This window comes from Augochlora pura, chromosome 8, assembly GCF_028453695.1.
Source record: "Augochlora pura isolate Apur16 chromosome 8, APUR_v2.2.1, whole genome shotgun sequence".
Lineage (NCBI taxonomy): Eukaryota > Metazoa > Arthropoda > Insecta > Hymenoptera > Halictidae > Augochlora > Augochlora pura.
Genome location: NC_135779.1, coordinates 6,968,427 through 6,988,986, shown reverse-complemented (window position 1 = coordinate 6,988,986; position 20,560 = coordinate 6,968,427). Strand labels below are relative to the sequence as shown.

The 20,560-nt window shown below is 49.5% G+C and overlaps 2 protein-coding genes across 2 annotated transcripts in view; one reads left to right on the top strand and one right to left on the bottom strand.

Annotated features, from left to right (window-relative positions):
* Positions 1-931: 931 nt before the first annotated feature.
* LOC144474465 (uncharacterized) overlaps positions 932-20,560 on the top strand; it is a 43,517-nt gene continuing 23,888 nt past the window's right edge. Inside the window, exon 1 of the mRNA XM_078189309.1 lies at positions 932-2,136. Within this exon, the coding sequence (XP_078045435.1) occupies positions 1,945-2,136 (192 nt within the window). The 5' untranslated portion in view covers positions 932-1,944. The remainder of the gene's footprint in view (positions 2,137-20,560) is intronic.
* Positions 11,957-14,211, bottom strand: LOC144474494 (tubulin monoglutamylase TTLL4). The gene is made up of 4 exons (XM_078189346.1): positions 13,615-14,211; positions 13,097-13,503; positions 12,639-13,029; positions 11,957-12,415 (listed from the first exon to the last, which is right to left on the bottom strand). Exons 1-4 carry the CDS (start codon positions 14,209-14,211, stop codon positions 11,957-11,959), a joined length of 1,854 nt encoding a protein of 617 aa, XP_078045472.1.

Below are 20,560 nucleotides of genomic sequence, written 5' to 3'. Positions count from 1 at the left end.
ATCAAACACGGGTTGCGACACGCGGCTTCCGAGCGCAATAGAAATCCGTTGCGTACCACGGCGTCTCTCAGCGCAAGATCCACGGATTACAGGGGCGATCGTAAAACAGCGTTACATCTGTTTCTTCCATTTCGGTTGCAGCCTGCACGCCAATCAATATCAATTTGTCTTCGTGGCCGTTGATCGATGCGTTTCGCAACGCGGACGAGCATGTTCCGCAATCGATCTGCCCCGCGTACGCGCGGGATAGATCGTTTTTAACCGTCCGACGGAAACTTTCGAAAATTCCGATGTTTCAATTAACCTGGCTAATTAACCGGAACCGAGCGGCATCCATTGTTTAATGGTCCAATATCGGCGCGATAATGCGTTCCAAGTTTCATTAAAATCGCATTAACTCGTCGAAGTTATGCGCCGCGGGTCAAACGACAGACGTAGAACGATCGACATTATGCTCGGAAAGGTTAATGTTCTCGTTACAGAATCTTGGTATTCTCGAATTAGATGCTAACTTGCGTATTACAACTTGTATAACGCAATTTCATATGTACAGACGATTCTAGTAATAATAATTTCAATAATTCTAATAATATAAAGATAGCCTGTTGTAAACATACATTTCTTTTTTTAATAATTTTAAAAATTTCCGTAGATTGTAATTGTTTACATTGTCGGACTGTAAAGCTCGGCTTACAGTGCGACGTATGTAGTCCTTTGAAACGATGTGCACGTTGAGGTAGTGCCCGTAGTGCCGGTGGTGCGGGTTTAAACGCGTTCATGTTTACGCGGAGATTCGGTTCGAACCGCGGCGGCTAACCGTGGAAGAGAGGACAGCGGGACGAGAGAAGGCGCGGCGTGGCGGTTAGGAAGGCCGGCGGTGTGACGGGCCGCGTGGTAGGAGGTTGCCGCGATTCAATTTCAGTCGAAGCGCGCCAGGCAGACCGAGCGCCAGCAAGAACCGGCTGCTCTCTTTTCCACACCTCGTGCCTCATTTTTTTCGAGCACGCAATCGAATATTTTTCGTGTGTGCGCGCTCGCCCCCGTGCTCTTGTGCATCCTACCGTCTATCTCTCTAGCGCGTTCTCTCCACGTCGTTGGTTCCTCTCTCTCTCTCTCCGTTCCACGGTTATATTCGTGAGGCTTGGGATGCACATGTACCGGCCGATGGAGGGGGATGCCAGTAGTGGCGCGAGTGTGCCTGTGTGCGGGCCTCCAGCATCCGTTTACGCCGAGCGAGTGTTTACGTCGTGGTGCGTGTAACCCACCGTGGACAAACCGTTGCTCGGGGGGGAACCAGTATTCACCGACGTTTTGGAGCGCATTCGGAAAAAAGCTCGGTCTACGTGTGCACGAGCGACGACCCAGTTTCCGAGGGAGAGAGCATTAGGCAGCCTCCCACGAGAGTGATCCTCGATATCGAATCGAGTCGAACGGTGATCAACCATGGCGGTTGAACGTTGACGGTGTGTGCGTGTGTGTGTGTGTCAGTGGGGATCTCCGCCGAATTCTCCGGAACCGGTGGCCAACAACGGTGTCGCGCCGGAATTGTTTAGACATATTCGGAAGACACGCGTGTCATTCGATTTTTGTCGGTCGAACGTCGAACAGAAGCATTGGAGATTGTCCTCGCGAGTGAGACACGCAAATAGTGAGTGAGACAGAGAGGTAGTCAGAGAGGGAAAGAAAGAAAGAGAGCGGTGATCCATAGTTATCGAATCGGCGACTTCAGCCGACAGAGTTCGAACGTAAACGTAAACCGCGGGATCGCGAACGGCACGGGTGTATGCGAAAAATGTGCGCGTTTACGTCGGTTGGAGCAGCGTCTATCTCACAGCGTAGTTTCGTCCTGTCGTCGACGAGTTACCGGGACACGTGACCGCCTGTTCTGCCGCCATGTCCACGAGGGGATAAGAGCCGAAAAAAGGGAACCGGGAATCTGCTAGAATGGAATTCGGAGGTTACAAAGGCACCGGTCCACGCGTCAGGGTGCGACGACGCGCGGAATTAGGCAGACGGCTCACCAGGAGGCTGTCGTTGGTCGCGAAAATGCCGGCTGCCATTCTCAGCAGGGCGAACCCGCCCGAGCCAAGGCCGGTCGAGATCACGGCGATCGCACCGGACAAGTCCCAGCTCACGGTAAGTACGATTGCTTATTTCTCGTCTAAACGATTCTTACCGTTTTTCATTCGATTCGCTTCGACCTTGCTCGCTGTTATTCCATCGTAACTGTGCGCGCATGCGAGAGAGGTTATACTGGGTGTCCCGCTCGCAACTGTTGTTGAGAGTTTATTGGCCGACGATCTACCCTTGTAAACATTACCTGCGTAATATAATCAAAAAACAAAAATCCATCCCTTTGCACTCGAGTGGTGGCATGAAATTATTCTATCACGTTGCAAAATAATTTCTATACTAACAATGATTGTATTTTAAATATTGTTACGGTCATGTTGATAAGAATGATAAGAATCAATTACATATGCATAAAATGCACTTTGTTATATAAAATGGAAGTAAGCCAGAGAAATTCAGTTGAAATGGCTTCCAGTTCAAAGGGTTAAACTCCACGCGAATACTCAAATATTTACAGAATCAGCTGCATAGCTTTTTAAATTATTTTACAGGTTAAAATTATCGAAAATTAGGTTAATAACTATACTGGCAATTAGAATAGATTTCTACCATGCTCGATGGAATAGTAGCACTGTGAAACTTCTTATTCCGGTAATTAAACTTACAGCATTGAAAATCGGTAAAAATGCCGCTTTAGCCGAGACGCGAGAAACAAGAGAAAAAGAATGGCGAGTAGTCGTTACGGTTCCCCCGCGATCGATCAGCAAAAGGACAATATTTATGCGGGCAGCTCCGAGAATAATACCGTTCGCAACAGCGTTCGATTGTCGTTCGCGAAGGGGGCGGGGGAGTATGGGCGATTGTCTCGAACTATGTCGCGTGTACGCGGCGCGTATCACCACGTCGGCATCGTGGAAAAAGCTTCGCGATGAAACGTTTGTCCTCGCGGTTTAAACAGTTTGGTTCTCGTTCGCGCAACCGAATGAAAACGGATCCGCGGAAAGGAGAATTCCGCGGTGGAAATCGAAACCGAAACGACGCACGGGGTTTCTCGCGTTAGAGATTAATGTACCAACGGCGGACCAACAGGTAGTGCGCGGTACGGTGTATAAGCCGAGAGAGCACGAGGCCGGTGCGCGCGGGCTTACCGAGCCGTACCGAGTGGTACATTCTATACAGGAGTAAGAGGCGTTACCTTCGGTATTTAACCGGTGTCTATAGAAACGTTGCACGTCATTCCCTTGTTGTGTACGCGAGCGCGCGCTCGCGCGCGCGGCGTTGTTGCTTCGCCTCTTTGTGCGCCCCCCGCGCGGTTCTATCGCTCGCGAACACTGACTTTTGTACGGACCCGATCCCGATCCCGGGGCAACCTTTATTATAGCCTCTCCGATCGATTTAATGGATGTTTGGTTACCCGGCTCTCTGTCTAGCCACAACAATATCCTTTAGCGGTACGCGCCACGGTTTCACGGACCTTCTCTTCGGGAAGAACTTGTAACCGCGCGCTAAACGGCTGCGAGAGTTCCTCGCGCGATATTGTACGCTTCAAACGTTAGGAAATTATGGTTTCGGAGCCGAATGAATATTCGCTTGTTGCGACACTAATTATGGGGTTAATCCTCCAGTTCTACCTTCTTTGGGGAATATAGTGTAGCAATTGGCCGCGGAAATCTTTAATTGGCACCGATAATGGTAACTTGACACCGATGATGGTGACAATTCTTTGTCCGCCGTCTTCTCTTTCTTCGGAGGAATTTGCACGAATTACTGCGAAGGATCTTTATAAATTGTTTTATATAAGGTGTACTGAAAATTAATTGCAATTGGGAAATGAGGGATTCCTGAGATCATTTGGAGCAACTTTTTCCTCAGCGAAAATTCGATTCGCGGTTTCGTTGACGATTTATTAATAGGAAACGTTGACCAATGACGAGTTCCGCTGATTCACTCGACCGCATCGCGCAGTTGTTCTCGCCACCGATTGGCCAGCGTTTTTCGTTAATAACGCGTTAACGACGCCGCGGCGAACATTACGTTAAAGGAAAAAGTTGCTTCGAATGATCCCTGGATAGCGAAATAAATCTCGAATCTTTGGCTGAATGTAATCAGCGCGCGCCGTCTTCTCTTTCTTCGCAAGAGCTCGCGCGTTCCCCGAACGATTGCGAAAGTCCCCAACATTCCGCAATCGATGAATTATCGCCGGGTCGATTCCCGACGATTTCGCGGAGAACGTCCTGCAGAAACAACGGTCGACGACGGATTTTTTTTTCCGCCTCGCGTTCGCAACAGTCAGCTCGTCGCCGCAAGTGCAAATAGATCGCAATCTCGCCGGTGGTTCGAATCATTGTTCAGTTCCTCTCCCTATTCTTCGTCGAGGCGTTCGATCGCTGGGAATAGGAAGATTCTCAGGTGTCGAGCATCGTTTCGATAATAACGATAGGGAGCGCGCAAGCAAGCGGGTCGCCTGCGCTGCCGCGGCACGCAAGCCCCCGCGCGAAAGAAAAGTGAAGGCGTCGTTTGAGCGTCGTGTCCGCGTCGGTTCCTTGAACTCCGCACGTAATCGTCGTAAGAAAGAAAGTGCGCAACGTGATCGATACCCCGGCACTTTCTAGCTAGTCCCGATACATGCACTTTGCCCTTGTTCTGGCTCTTCGCCGGCTCCGTCCGTCTGCCGTCGCGTCGGCCGATCTCGCCACCCATTTCTATCGGTAACTGTTCGAAGTTGAAAGTTGAAATTCTAAAGACAGGCCAACACTTTATACAGACCATTTCCAGCCGTATCTGGTAATTCAGTTTTCTTGTCCCTGATTCGACAATTGCCAGAGAAATTAATCGAACAGTTGCAAATTCCTCGGTGAAAAAACAAGAACCGCGAGTTTTCTCTCGGATTTCTGCGCGAACCGAAGCGGTCCACTTTATTTAATGGAACCGCATATAAACTGCGTAGATGATATCTCGGCATTGATCTGCATCGCGTGGATCATTACAGTTTTTATTAACCAGCCGCGCGCGCGCGCGTTTCATGGCTGCGATCGTAAACGGCGTTCTTGAGGCACCGTTTTCCGCTCGGACCAATACTTTGCCAATTTTCCGTTATCCGTTGGCCGATCGATCCGCGTTGCACAAGGTCGGTGCTGAAGTGCTATAGTTTTATAGCTTGTATAGTTGTACAGCTGTATAGCTGTTATATAGTTGTATAGTTGTGTGAGGCGTTCGCCTCGATTTTCGAAAGCAATTTTTCACGCCGTTCGCCAGATCGACCGGAAAGCCGGATTTAAACGGCATTCGATCGACGATTTCGCCCGCGGGACCGTTGACGCGTTTCCACCGAGCTCCGTCTCCAATTACCAAGTGTACATTCGCGGCGATTCTTTCGCGTGCAGGAAACATCAGCCGTTTAACGCCGGTGGTTTCCGTCCGCGCCGATAACGCTACTCGCGGTTACCGTTTCCCGCGTTCCGCGCCGCTCGAATACCGATCCGCGGAAAGATCATCGTCTCGCTCGTTTATTCGCGGCATTATGTAAAAAGCTCTTCGATCGGCGAGCATAACCGCGATAGAGAATCGGGAGAAACACGGCGGCGGAACCGCGTCGTAAATTCTCGATACGTTAATTAATTCGCGAATCACCCGGCACGAGTCGAAACCGCGCTCGTTCCCGCATTACGGAAACGCGAATTTTCCATCACTTTCTCCGTGCGTGTGCGCGCGCGCGCGCGCTTTCGTACAATTAGCTTCGTCGAACTGCGCATAATTAAGCGGCAAACATTCGGGGACCCCGCGCTTTCACGCGTTACAATCGTTCCACGCGGTCGCGTTTCGATTCTGCTGGAATTTTAAGGGGCGTCGGTGGTTGATGGTCGAGTTTACACGGTGTCTGCGTGTTTTTCAATTTCGCGCGGGACTTTTCCAGTTTGTGAGAGGTGAATGCATGTTACAAGAATGCCGGCACCGTCTTCTCTTTTTCAGGAAGAAGTTATTACAGTCTCAAGTGATTGCGACAGTGGTTCCTATTCGAGTTATCAGTCAGCGTATTTTCCAAATTAGCTCGGGATTTGCCAAGATTATGGTAGCAAAATGTACATTGAATTTTCGGTATATCGGTACTCGAACTTTCAGCGATCGTATTTTTCAATTCGCCGCGGGACTCGACCGCGACCGGCACGGAATAACGGCGGGCCGGTAGCGCCGCGATCAATTTTTCTGGCTCGGTTAACACACGCGTGAACACGGCGGTCGTCAGGCAAAGGTCACTGACACGATGCCAGGCGGACCGCGAAACTCACTTTCGACTCGAGGAGGATCGAAGGAGTAGCCTCGATCGATCCTCCGTGCGCCGCGCGCGAACCAAATGGAACGAGACGACGGCTGTGTGTGTGTGTGTGTCCCACGGGACGGAGAAAGTGACAGTGTCGAATTAACCGGGCATCCCCTGTGTTTAGCATAGCGAACCGTACGACGGTCGCTGGATACACGGCTCGATCGTATTCGATTCCTAGTTATTACCGGCAAAACCGGCGATTAAGGTCCCGCGCGCGACGGTAGCCGTGAAACAGGAAACGGATCGACGGGATCGCCTTTCCCTTATCTTCTTTTATCTAGGTCTTCTGTTTTGCACGTTTGGTCGCATGTCGCCTTACGAGCTACCTGGATTTACGCAACGTTTTCTTGTCGACAGTGTGGGGATTATTGGTTAAAAATTATAAAAGAATTCGTGGTAAAATGAAATGATATAGTGACGTAGTGAAAACAGATATAGCTTGTTAATAATATCGTACAATTTTTTAGGAGTTATGATAAGAAATGATTAAAATAATACACGCGATAGTTTACAGGGTGGTGGTTTTACTTTGATCCACCTCCCTCCGCTCTTTCCCACCCTTCTCAGTAATTTTTCTAATTATCTTACCATTTTCTCTGTTGCATACACCCTCTCCTCTCTAATTTTGTCTCACTCGCTATCTCATCCTTTCGAATTGTCTCTCTTGTTCTTTATACCCCGTCCACTCACTCACTCTTCATCCTTCATCCACGCGGGATTTCAATGAACCTAAGCGATGATCCCAGGCCACTCGAAGCTGTCCAAATATCCTATAAACATCTGTCTGCTTCATTAAATATTTTACAACGCTCACTCTCGATCAATTTAATTTTTATACCCAGAAAAATTGCTCTACAACAATGTTGAAATCATCCCCGCGCGATGTCCTGGAAAATTAGCTGGATCTAGCATAGACTCGCTTCGTCCTCTCGTCTCGGCTAGATCCGCGTTCGCGTTCCATCCGTGTTCACCCATTTAATTATTATCATCGGGCGCAGGTTCGCCGCCATTCTCTCCGTTCGGTATGAGTCAACGCGCGCGTCGGCCCGAGACAAAGAGCGACCCGGCGCATACGATATCGTTTCGCGGTGGCCGGGTAATGCACGACGTTTCTACCGACGAATGTAATTTCCGGCATGCTCATATTGGATTGACCCATTTCGTTCGCGCGGCGCGCGCTATGCCGCCCCCCCCCCCCGCGCTCTCCTCGCACCGTGCAACTTCTTGCCGGTTGATTTGATCTTTCCGCGGCGAGCGCACGCCGAGGCGAACCGGGGGCCCCCGTTGCCCGATATCGCTGTAAAAAGTCACTTGCAAATGAGCCGATTAAACGAGCGCAGCCCGAAGAGAAAAACCTGGCCTCCGTTGCTCTTAACGCGCGACACGATTTTTAATGCGACGATTACGCGGGCAAATTGCACCGGCCTCTACCTTCTTATGGAACTTATTAAATAATTACCAACCATGGGCAAGCAATTATTAACCGATTCGAACGGTCTCGCTGCGATGGTATGTAGCAACGGTGCTCGAAGAATTTGGCTTCTGTGACTAAAGCGATATTATACGTTTCGAGGTTTAAGGTTATGTTACAGTAGGTTATAGTAGAGTATGGTAGAGTTATAGTACAGTAAAGTTATAGTACAATGCGTGGTCGAATTAATATCAACATTAACTGATATATATATATATATATTATCCAATCATAAATATCTATTTGCATTTTAAAATATCGCGATAACCGGTATTTTTCACGAGAGCAAATTTCGTTAGCAACCTTTTGCATTCCAAGCATAGGAAAGTTGATACTGGCCGACTTCTGTCCGACGCATTTGTTTGCCAGATCGTCGGAAATGTCTGTAAAATCGTGGCTTGTTTTAAAATTGGATACACTCGTCCAGGGACGAGCCACGGTTGTTGCCGCCTTTCGCTGCTTACCCAGGCGTCGAAATACAGTCGGCATCTGTTTGTTAAAATCGTTTCACACGCGAAGGTTGCAAAAGGTCGCGCCTAAACTCACGTTTACAGTTCAGGCTTTAAAAAAAAATCTGATGCTTGCAAATTCTTTTTAAACTCTTCTCAAAGTTGCTATTTTTACTTTGACGTCGAAATTGCCCTTAAAACCTGTTTTCTAATATCGTAAAATTTATATGCGATACGGTCAATTTCACTTTAATTTTTACAATTTTGAAGATCGTATTTTTTAACAAGAATTTTATAGTAAAATTGGGTAGCTGCGATTTAAGGTACTGGAAAAATTAAACCTTTGCAGTCGAAGCGATTTTAAGTTTGGAAATCCAAAAATATTTGTTCAAACTTATGGCGCTTTCATTTTATATAACTTGGAATATTTTATACATCACGGAAGTGAATTTTGTGATTTAGGCAACGGTTAAGAGCTCTCAATAATTTTTTAAACGTAAGTTAATTTAATCAAAACGGCGACTTAGAGCCGCCATTCGCAAAGAATTAAAGCAATTCAATAATAAATATTCCTTGTCGCGATTAAAACGCTTAACGAAAAAACGATTTTTTTTTCGTTCGTTTTCATAGCAAACACTTTTATTTTAACCGCGTTATGACCGCGTTAAAATCGAAACGGCCGTGTTCAGACGCAGAAATCGAATTCCCGAGTTCTCCGTTACCGTTTCACAGATCCGCGCCGATTTGATCCGACGGCCGCAGACACCGTCACCTCGCCGACATCTTATTCTGCCCCTGGGAAACCGTTGAACCGGCACGATCGTGTTCGAAATTGTTCCGCGCATCGTCCGAGTCTAACGATCCACCGGTAATTAGACTCTCGGGCGGATTCATTCGTGAGATTGCGAATTTCAGATCTCATTCTGCTCTGATTGTCAGAGTCACGCAGCCGTACGCTCGCTAATAATGTGACAGTCGGAACGCAGGCCACGGTAAACAGTCCACTATTTTATCACGGTTGACCGCGACCGAGGGAACACAGAGCCAACACATGTATCTGCTTGAAAAATAATTTAAGACCGCCTACTCGTCGTTACCTGGAGAACTTATGCTCCATGGGATCGATTTATCCCTGCCAGCCTTCTTTCGTCGTATCTCTTTCACCGGCCGTTCGATAAGCTTTCCACCGCCGAAAAGTGGTTTTCACGTTTCTACCTGGCCGACAGGTAGGCATCGCCTAATCCGTCTAAAACCACCGCGATAAGGACCACAGGATAGCAACCGAAAATTCCTGTTTTTCCCGCGGTGATTCGCGGCTAAAACTTTTACGAGAACCAATAAAACGGTTTTACGATTTAATTATTTAACAGCCGCCTTTTTCCAGCTCTGAAAACAGTTTCCAGACGCGTTATCGCCGCGGTATTCTTTTATTTCGCGCCGCATACCGCGGCGGCGCGTCGAATCGTAGAAATCACGGCCGGGGGGGGGGGGGGGGGGGGGCAATTAACAATGGAAAGTCTCGGGAATCCTGTGCGAGCAAACGCGATCGACAGATGGCCGATAAGGCGGGTCTCGCCGCGCCGCGGAAAGAAAAAGTAGGGCTGCGGGATGTGACGACGTCGTGACGGTGGTCGCAGAAGGTCGTCGCGATTAATATGAAAAACTGCTGGAAGTCCGCGGAATTTTCAGGAAGTGATTCATGCGTCGCAGTCTCCGCAACCGCGGCGAGCTTTCACCGCGGTCGCTTGCTCGCTACTTCGCTCGCTCGCTCGCTTGCGTCACCTTCCGAGCAGGTGACGAGCCGTGACCGATCGTATTTAAGACTGTTCAATCCGCTGCTTTTGCGGGGTTAAAGGGTCGCCAAGGGGTTCATGGGAAAGCCGGTTAATTCTTAGAGTCTCGCGACCTTGCACCTGAAATCGTGATCGAGATTCGTTCGAAGCCACGGCGCAGGAAGAGGAAATTCGCGGACCAATCGCAACTCGAGTCCAACAGTTTACTTCCTTGAGTTGCCGCGAGAGCTGCTAGTTAATCATTGTCGCTCAGTGATAATTACTTTATTTATACAGGTTGATGCTTTATTATGGTGGTGTTAATACCGCAGAGTATGGTTATTTTTCATACAATATTTCAGAATTTTCGACTAAAATTTCATTCTAGCAATACTTAATTTAAATACATAATACAAGATTCGAATAATATTTTAACTGTGTTGTTTGACATAAAATTTCATTCGAGATATATTTTAAAATATTATACGAGTCCGAATCTTTGCCCGAAGAATTTTAATTCGAAGCATTACCCTGGAATAGAAGATTACATTTGTCGAGTAACGCGTCGATGTGAAATGTTCATCGAATTAATGCCCACCGTGCAGACAATAGAAACCCCCCCGCAAGGTTCAACGAAGCTCACCCGGCAGACTCCGTCAGAAATAAGCCTCGAAGCTCCCTATGACCAGACACGAAGTCGTTCCGCGCGTCCCCTTGTTACGCCGTGTACGAAACGTGCCGTTATTCAGCTCCGGCCGTGCGGCAGTATCTTAAACTTTATTAACATGCACGAGTAATGATTTAACAACGGCTGGCTCGAAGAAGCATCCTCTCGTAGAGGCAAACGAATAATTTCGCCTCGGCTCTTTCCAGGATCAACAATGCGAGCCGCACGCGGTCGAAGAACGTTGCGAAACCATCCGCTGCACCCGGCGGAGGATAGGAAACGCTTTCAGGCTTTATCGGGATCGTCGGTTGTAAACGTTTCTACGACAGGCGTCGCCGTTAATGCGGGTGCTTGCACAACGCGTCCTGTTCCATTCCGGTCGCTTTTTTTCGGTGGTAATCGCGAACGGTCGTCGACGTTGCATTCCCAACTGCATCCAAGAGAGAGAGAGAGAGAGCATTGTTCTTTGGTCGTTTCAGCTTCGGCGGAGCTTAATGGAAGGCGATCGATTCAGTTCTTAACTGTGAAAATAGATCGATGAAATAGGCGACGGAAACCCGTCGTCGTTCCGCGGAGCCGTTTGTTGGGCCGCGCCGCGAAACTGCAACGTGAAATCGGGTTAAAGGAAGTCTGTCGTGGAGATCTCGAGGTAACAGACGGACGGGCCGGACGACGTCAGCGTGACCGATATAGCCGAGAAACGACTTACGTCTCGCGGTTACCGGCGTGTTGCGCAACACCAATGGTGGATTAACAGGCGTAAGGTTTCGTCCGGATTTCTGGGATTCCATTCACGGCGGACGCGGCACGGAATCGTTTACACGAGCGATTCGGTGTCTCCGCCGGTATCTTAATTGCCGGCGATATCGGGCTACCATAGAGCCACCTACGACCACCACCACCACCTCCGCTTCTATTCCTCGCGGGACACCTCGCCGATCGCCAGCAGCTCGATCGAGTCCCTCCCGTTGATCCTGGAAATGCCATAGTTAACGCAGAACCGAATTGAATTTCGCGGCACGATTAATTCAGATCTCGCCGGATAAACGAGTAGGCGCGATCACGGATTCATAAATGCAGAGGGAAGTAAAGCTGGCGGCTTTAATTATGTAATTCAATTAGAAATTGAATAATTATGTAATCGTGCATGGCTACATAGCCGAGCGATCCAATTAGCGCGACCGTGAAGACTCCGAGTCCCACCTAATCGGCGATGGCGTCCAAATGTCGCATCTGCTCGCAGTACTTCTTCAGTCGCTCGATCCCTTCCCTTCTGTCTTGGTGATATCGATGCTCCCAGGCGTCTAGAAGACGGTCGTAGTACCTCTCCACCTCGAAGAATTTTAGGTACGTGTAGCTGGTCTCCGAGGGGAATATCTTCTCGAAGTTGCCGATCTGCGTCAGCTCGTCCTCGTACCGAATCAGCTGCCTGATGTCGTCCCTGGTCAACGTATCCAGGATACGATCGAGATAGTCCTCGCGGTTCTCGACAGCGTTGATCTCGTTCTGCTTCGCCTTCTCCGGAAGACTCAGCGACATGCTGTAGAGCTTCGAGTCGTGCCCGATGGAATCGTAGTTCTTGCACTTGGCTTTCGTCGGCGTCTGGCTGGTTTTTGGGATCTGGTAGCCCACCATGTTCAACACGTTCCTGACCAGGGGACCCTGCGGCAGTTTTCGATTTAATATGTTTATAGAGACGTCATTCGTATTTTTATAATTGTCAAGCGATTGGTAGGATTAGTGTTAAAGCTTTGAATTCGCCTAGGAGACGTTTGCATTTTAATGCAACTAAAGTATTATCGTCTTTATCCATTTATCGTCTTTACACGATCTTGGGCTAGTCTCCTCCAAATCGCCTAAAATCCTCAATTTAGTCTCTGCTTACCTTGATGATGGTATCAAGCAGAGAGTCCGTGTGCAAAGATGGCAGGATATTAACTTCGAGCAGCCACGGCTTGAAATTCTCGTCGAGCAGCACGTCGAACCCGTAGAGCTCATAACAGGAGTACCTCGAAGTTAAGTTCTCCGAAATGGCGGCGTTCATGCTCGCCTCGGCGGCGATCAGTGTCTTCGCCACGATGTCCTTGATCTTGTTCCACAGCTCCGCCGCGTCCACGCCTTCCTCCGCCAAATGGCCCCACAGATTGCCGAACGACCATTTGTGGGCACGTAGCGCGTTTAGTCCGTCGTTCATCACGTACCCCGGGTTCATCTTGTTCACGCTGGTGTTGGTCAGGTGCATGCACTTGTCGCTCAGATTCACGCCGCGTATGTACCTGCGCGCACGCGTCTTTCGAAATAAGCTGCCGGGTCGACGGATTAGGTTTAACTCTTCTCAGTTACCTGACCGAGGCGAACCGGACCAGGCCCTCCTTGTAGATGTAGATCCTCGTCGGATTGATGCTCGTCGCGAGAACGTAGAGCCGCAGATCGAATTTGGAGCCGTTGATGAGCCTCGGCCTCGAGATGTAACGCTGGACGATCATCGAGTGCCACTTGGGTATCTCCCACCACTGATTGATCACTTTGATGCCCTGGCCGCGACCCGAGGACGGCGGCTTCACGATCCACGTGCCGCCGACGCGGTACTTCTGCCACACGTACTCGAACTTGTGGATCTCGCGCGGCAGGATGTAGGTGCGCGGCATGAAGTTGTACTCCTTCTGGCCGAACCTCTTCATCATTTTGCTGAGGTTCGTCCAGAGCAGGTCCTTGTTGCCGAGATTGTGCGAGCCCGGGATGCTGTTCACCTGGAACGGAGATTCGTTACGTTGAGCTTCTCTGAACTGGCAAACCTTTCGGTGGAACCTACGAATCCAGGCCACGTGGAACAGGAAGAGGTCGGCTAGAATTCAATTCACCTTTTGATAGTTCTTCAAACGTTGGTACTTGTTGGTGTCCCTGAACGAGGGGTACCAAACGGCGGACCAGTCGCTGTACTGGTTGACAATGCGATAACCGGAGTTCAGGATGATCTTGACCAGGATTCTGGGCATGGTGTTCGTGCTCTTCCATTGCAGAAGGTGGTTGAGGTCCTTGGGCAGCTTCTTGACGCGGTTCTCGTGGCTCTGGAACTGGATGTACGGCGGCACGTGCGGGAACAGGCTGCGCCTCATAGGCAGCGGCACCTCCAGCTTCTGATCACCGTCCGCCCCTTCGTCGAACAGGCTCTGATCGCGGATCTTCGGCGGGATCGCGGCCCGGCGGTCGCTCTTGTTCTTCGCTGTTCTGCCGGTACCGATCCTCGTCGAGCCCGGCCCGGTCTTGGAGCTGGTCGGTTTCGCGTCGTCGAACAGCGCGGCGTTCTTCGCGGCGAGGAACGCGTTCTCGGTCAGCTCCGCGTAGAGAAGCCATTCCTCGTCTAGGTCCAGGTCGATCATCCCACCGAAGGTGGAGGTAGACGCGCCCCGATGGCAAACGCTTTCGATCGTAACAGGCTGGCAAAAGTCAGCCGGCATCGTGGTCCAGAAGTACTGGTCAATTTCCCGGTCATCGTCGTTTCCGCGATCGCTCGAGGAATTTCTAACCGACGCCCATGATCGAGGTTGTCGCGCCGGTCGTGCACCGAAGTTGCCCCCGCGTGGCTCTGTTATCGAACGACTAATCGAACCGCGTACAAGGTGTCTCGTACGTCTACCGAAAATACGAGCCGGCTCTCTCGCAAGGGGGGTCAGAGACGCACGCGATCCTCTTCGCTGCCTCACCGTTCCGACGGTCACGCTCGGCCTCGCTCCGCGCCGATTAGATTCGCGGGGAGTAACACAGCCGCCATTAAATCAGTTTCTGTTCGGCCGTTCGGTATCGGGCCCGAACAATGCCGCGATTGATCCGGGAGAGCCTTTCCGCATTTGCGTGCCACGCTGCCGTTTATCTTCCACCCCGTCGCGCAGCGTCTGCTCGCTGTTGCTCCGAGGCCGCTCGGAAGGATGGCTCGGAGAGACGCGAGCAACGCGGGGGTAAATAGTCGCGGATCCTTTACGTCGCGTAACACGCTTCCAGGTCTGCGCCTCTGGTTTAGTGTCCCGTTCGTGTACCGGCGCGCCTGTGTCCCGACGCGATTCGCACGCATGCCGCGGACCGTATCGCGGCACGGGCTTAGGCTGCGTTTACACTGTCGCCGCCCATGAATCTTTCGCAAATCATCTTTATATACATATATATATGTATCTGTCGAGCTATTCCGACGTCTGTATGCAAACGAGGTGTTGAAAAACCACTGCGAGAGTTCCTGCTGATAAACAGGAAGTTGTTCGCGCCTGCTTTTTTAAATGTTGTCGCTTCAATGCACGCGCGATGAACGAACATCCATCAACGTACGTCACGTACGCTTAGAGACCTTTGACGAGAGTCCATCCGCCAGATCAACATTAGAATTTTAGTAGCGCCGCGTCAATCTTTCGTAAATAGTTGGCCAAGGACGTGCTCTATGGAATTCTGCGCGTTCTCTTAATTTGCTCATATTTTAACCGAATGCCTTTGCAGTTCGTTTCTTCAGGGATTCGTAATTGCTAACGCGAGCGTGTTTTCTGTAATTTATTACTCGAAGAGGTTTTTAGACTGCACGGTAGTGTGTACGTAGATAAATGTATAAAAGGTGCTATCTCCATATTTAATCACTGTTTCAAGAAAATTTCTGTACTACATGAAGATACAAAAATAATTGCAGGCTATTTACCATTTTATAGAGAAATTCTTTTATTGTAGAGAAAATCAAATCGAAGCAAAATTCGATCTATATTGTGTATAGTTATCGAGGCTCAGTATTCGTGATGACCAAATTACAGCATTCAGGGAGGGAGCATAGTAACTGAGGCACAGTGCCTGATCTTCGCAACTTAAAAATCTTCTTCCCTTTTTCTTCTAATATTAAAATAATATTGCTGCCATGTAAAAATTTCTGTCGACCAAGGAAATTTCCAAGTTCGTAAAAAATAATGTCAAATAAATCACCAAAGCTGCGTTTAGAAGGGAAAAAATGTGGAAGACCGTCTAGAGGGCACGGTAATTAACCCTACCACTCGAATTTCCGCGGACGCGTGTTCCGAGTGTAAACGCGGCCTAAACAGCCTGTCGCGGTCGCTCGCACGCCTGTCTCTCCAGGCGAGGCGATCCGCAAATAGGCCTATCGTTCTCGTATGTATAGCCTCCGCTCCGAGTGTCCGGGGCTCTAATGGCGATGCTGCTCGATGCTAATTTGATTCCCGTGTAGCGCAATCACAGGCCTGATTGTCGATGTTACGCGCATCACGCGCATTCCTGCGTGCGCGCTGGCCGCGTTTTCCATCTTGCACGATTAATTGTCGGTCGTGCGTGGCCGGGACCGGGTGCCTAGGCGGTTCCCTTCCCATCCCTCGGCCACCCTTTCTCGCCACCCTCTCTCGGTCCCTCCGGTGGTTCTCGGTCCGCGAGAATGCTGGAATGCGCAACGTTCCCGGCGTGTCTCTAATCTCTGTGGCGTACACAATGCCCGGACACAGAACCGACCGGAGTGGCCGCGGGAGAGCTCTCCGACCGGCGCAGAATGTAATACGGCGCGATACCAGATATAACGCGCATTTACATACACGATCCAAGAGCGATCCCGCCCGGATCGCGCTTTCGATCGCGCCATTCCGATCCGCTCTTCCGGCAACGAGAGGAGCTCTTTCCCTCCGCGACTCAACTCTTCCACCGAATTTCTACTACGAATACAGGTGTCGAGCAACTCGCAATTTTTCATCGTAAGCAAGAACGCAGCGTGTTACAATTTATACGAATTTAACCCTTTTAGCGCCTCGCGAAAGGAGATATCCATGCGAAGATGACTGGACGTTATTTGACGAATTTACTGAGGTTCGCGAAAAGCTCGTCCCTCTAAAAATTAATAATTGATCAACGATAAAAATCACGCACAATTCGTGACTGTTTTATTTTAATTTACTTGATTATTACTTCAACATTTTCGAACTCGTTTCACGTGCAATTTAATCGGGATTTTCGGAACGCGTTGCATCAGCGTGGGAGAGTTTCGCGACCCGGCGGCCGGCGGACGTCGCGCGATCGTTTTTCCGGCAACGCTTGGGTATCGGTGGCCGCGAAATCACGAGCGGCGGGAGTGCAGAACGCGGTTCGTGGAATAGTTTCGCGGCCGATAAAGAACCGTGAGGGTTTCCGAAAAAGAAGAGGAATCGGGACCGCCGATTTCCGATGCGTTTCGCGAGCATCGATCGCGCGGAGTGGGGGGTGGCCGAGGGCAGGAATCGCTTGTATCGCGACATCGCTAATGCATCGTGTCGTGGGTACCAGAACGCGCGGCCGTGGATGCACTGCAGAATTACGAGACCGCGCCGCGGAATTCCCTTCTGCTTATGGAAGCGCTCCGCTCGGGAACCCTTCGCTACATCGGCAGAATCGGCGAGGATAGCTACGCCGTCGATAGACAAAACTAAATTTTATTGAACATTACATTTTATTACATATATATATTATTTTATTAAATCATAATTTGAAATAATTTTGCGGTAGAAGAATATTCAGAAAATTTAAGCGTTGAGAAAAAGTCGAAGTGAAATGCTTTTATAAAGTCGTCTAATTTCTTCGCGCGAATCTTCTCATTTTCATATTTTCTTTGACGAATTATTAAGGCTATTTGGTCGGGAATTAATTTCTAAATAAACCAAGCTAAATCAATTTAGCTCAGAAATTACTGTGATTCTTCTCGCAAATGGTCGTATAAATGTAACTCGCGTCGGATCGAAAGCGAGAATTCGCGCGAAGAACCAGTCGAATGTCAAGCGCGCGAGGGACAGGGTTCGCGGCCGTTTAATTGGCGCAGACAACAATCGCGGTCTTAATTAACCTTCGGAAAACAGACGTAAGAATTCCTGTCGCTTTCTACGAACGCGCCGCCGTTTGTATTCCGCGGGCAGAAGATCGGCCCGATTTGAATTTCTATTCGCTCGTCCTAGGTTCGCTGTCCGAGAAAACAATGCGATTTTCCGCCGCGCGAACCGTCGGGTTCTCCATTCAAGGTTCGCGCGCGGTGTCGTTCGGTCGGTTTTCGAACGAACCACGCGGCCAATTATCTTCGCGGTCGTTATCGCCGGCCGAGCGTAATTTGCGAAATTCTCGTGGAAAATTGTCGTGACTCGCGCACGTTTGTATCGAACGCTGAATATTTCGAGCCGTGAAATGACTTCGCAGATTTTGTTCGAGACTTGTTGAAATTGGAGAGGATTTTTCGTCGAAATTAATTGAGGGTTTCAAATAAATAGAGATTTTCTTTGGTGCAAGCAGATGGTAATCTTAGAGATTGGCAGAAATGCAATTTTCGCAATTTTCAGTGCGAACGCGCGGCTACGAGCGGCCGGGTGAATCTTTCCTCGAAGGACGTCGGATCGTCATTCGAAGACAATGCAACAGGCGACGCTCGCGCCGCGTAACCGCGTATCGGCTGCGTTTTCTCGGCTATCTCCTCTCGCGTGAAACGCTTTCAACGAGCGTTACGCGTTTCTCGGCGACACCTCAAGGCTCCTCCCCCTTCTTCTCTTACCGCATCCATCTCTTATCTGTCCTCCGATGTTCCTTTTTCTCTATTCCCATCGTTCTTGTTCTCCCACACGGCGCGCGGGTACACGCGGCGGTTTCACAAGCCGGCTTCATTAACTCCTTCGTTGCCGGCCTCTCGCGGCCTCCTTTTTCCGCTTTTTATCGGCGGCTTCTTTTCCGAACCGGCCCGATCACCCCGTGAGAACGTCGGGATCGATAAACAGCGATTTTCCTCGGTCGTTCGATTTTCTCTCATCCGAGAGACAGGGGGCAAAAACTGTTACACGGTGATCGATCGTATTTTTTTAGTGTTTGGGTTAGTTCGGGGGATGAGAAACAGATTCTACAATTTCACGATGAAACTTAAACAAATTTCACGATTTGTTCTGCTGTGATTTAGCGGGTTAGCTGGTGCGCGACCCCTTTGGAAAAGCGTGGACCTAAAATCCTATTGCAAATCTATTGTTTTCGTAGTATTTAAATCGACTATCATACTCGTCGTCATAGTTCAATATTACTATTATTACTATTATTTTAATTTTATTCGAAGAATACGCCGAATAATCTGTTACTCGAATCAAATCTCCTCGAATAAAATTCCGTGAAAATAATCCATGGATTTCGTTACCATCGATTCGTTTGACATCGTCTCTGACCGGCGCGGATCGTTTCGATCGAGCATCGATTTTCCCCGGCCGACTTCGCCGAGAATCCCGCGGATCTATGAAATATCCAGCGAGAGTGAACACTCGGAAAACTCGCCTAAGATAAATAATCCGCGCCGCGCGGTGTTTGGACAGCGCGCACGGGGAATGCCGGCTATTCGCGCCCGGTATATGCAGAATTTTCCGATTGCGCGGCTGGGGCCCGACTTTTTTTATCGGCCGCGCCGCGATAGCCGGATTGCGCAATCTCGCAGCGCTAACCGTGAAATCGCGATTCGACGAGCGCGCGTCTGTCGTAATCGCTCGCGAATTCGCCGTTTCGCGACGTTAATGGATCCTCGCGTCCGGGTCGCGCGTTCCACGTCCGTGGATCCGATCGGGCCGTTAATCGATCGAACCCGCGGCTATCGCGGTCAATTACGCTCGCGAGCATACGTTAGAGAGGGAAAAAAAGAGAGAAAGAGAGAGAGAGAGTGAGAGAGTGTATTAAATGATTGATTTCCGTTCGAAAAGTCGCACGCCGGAATTCGTGACGCATTATGCTTGCCACGTGGACCGTGAAAGTGCGCGAGCCGCGATCACGCGTGCGTTATCGTGACCGCTTATGCTCGCGACCGTAGTCCGAGCGCGCTCGCATTGTCGGCGAAGACCTTCCTGGCGATCTTGAATCGAAGTGCTGGGACTCGCCAGAAATCTGCGTCGCGCAGTGCTCAGACTATACTTCGTATTCCAAAAAATTACTTATTAAGGAGAAACAGTGACCAACGAGAGGCGCGAGTCGCCTGAGTCATTGAGCCGACGACGCACAGTTCCGCTCATTGGCTCAACAGTCGCGTGACAGCTGATCTCGCTATTCATTTTTTTATTAATAACTCGTATACGAAGCCACATAAAGCATTTTCGCAAAGAAGAAAATTGCTTCGAACGATTCCCTATTTCCGAATTGTTAGGCCTTTTTTAAAATTTCACTGCATACTTGCGTTACTTGTATCAATAATACACGAAGCGGAATATCGATCGGTAAATCAAGAAATATTATTATCTTTAGAAAGGAATAGCGAAAAATTGTTTCTCGATTTTAATCGATTTTAATAGGAAAAACTTCCAGCCTCGATTTTCATAGCAGATTTATTTATTATTTTTACAAGACAATTTCACGAACTGCTCGCTTCTCCATTGGACGACGCGCTGTTCGATGTACAATTTTTCCTCGAAAAGATCGAACGGCAACGATCCATGGAATCGTTGATACATCGATATCCCCCGCCGTTCGCCGGCGGGAATCGAATTATCCGTTGACCCCGTTCCGGCAACGTTGAAATTGTTTAACAAAGACAAACGAGCCGCGCGCGGGAGAGGCGGAACGCGGCGAGATATGCATCGGGACCGAGGTGGTTTCGCACGCGTGGGCGAATATTTGTTCACGCATTTAATAAACGGGAATACATATACCGCTGGCGCGTGTTCACCGGAGGATTTGTTTCACGATCGATCCGCGATTCTTGGATCGTCGAACGGGGCGAGCCGGGCACCTCGCGATAACAACCACGGCGATCGATCGGTTGCGAAATCGGGCCAGCCGATTCTGGAGCAAGCGGTGCAACCATTTCTTCTG

Bases quoted from the DNA above. Each gene is read 5' to 3' on its own strand.
- LOC144474494 (XM_078189346.1), bottom strand. From the start codon at position 14,211: ATGCCGGCTGACTTTTGCCAGCCTGTTACGATCGAAAGCGTTTGCCAT. The intron at 13,504-13,614 runs GTGAATTGAATT...TCTCCGTTCCAG, and splicing joins GTTTGAAGAACTATCAAAAG to GTGAACAGCATCCCGGGCTC. The intron at 12,416-12,638 runs GTAAGCAGAGAC...AAACTGCCGCAG, and splicing joins TGCTTGATACCATCATCAAG to GGTCCCCTGGTCAGGAACGT.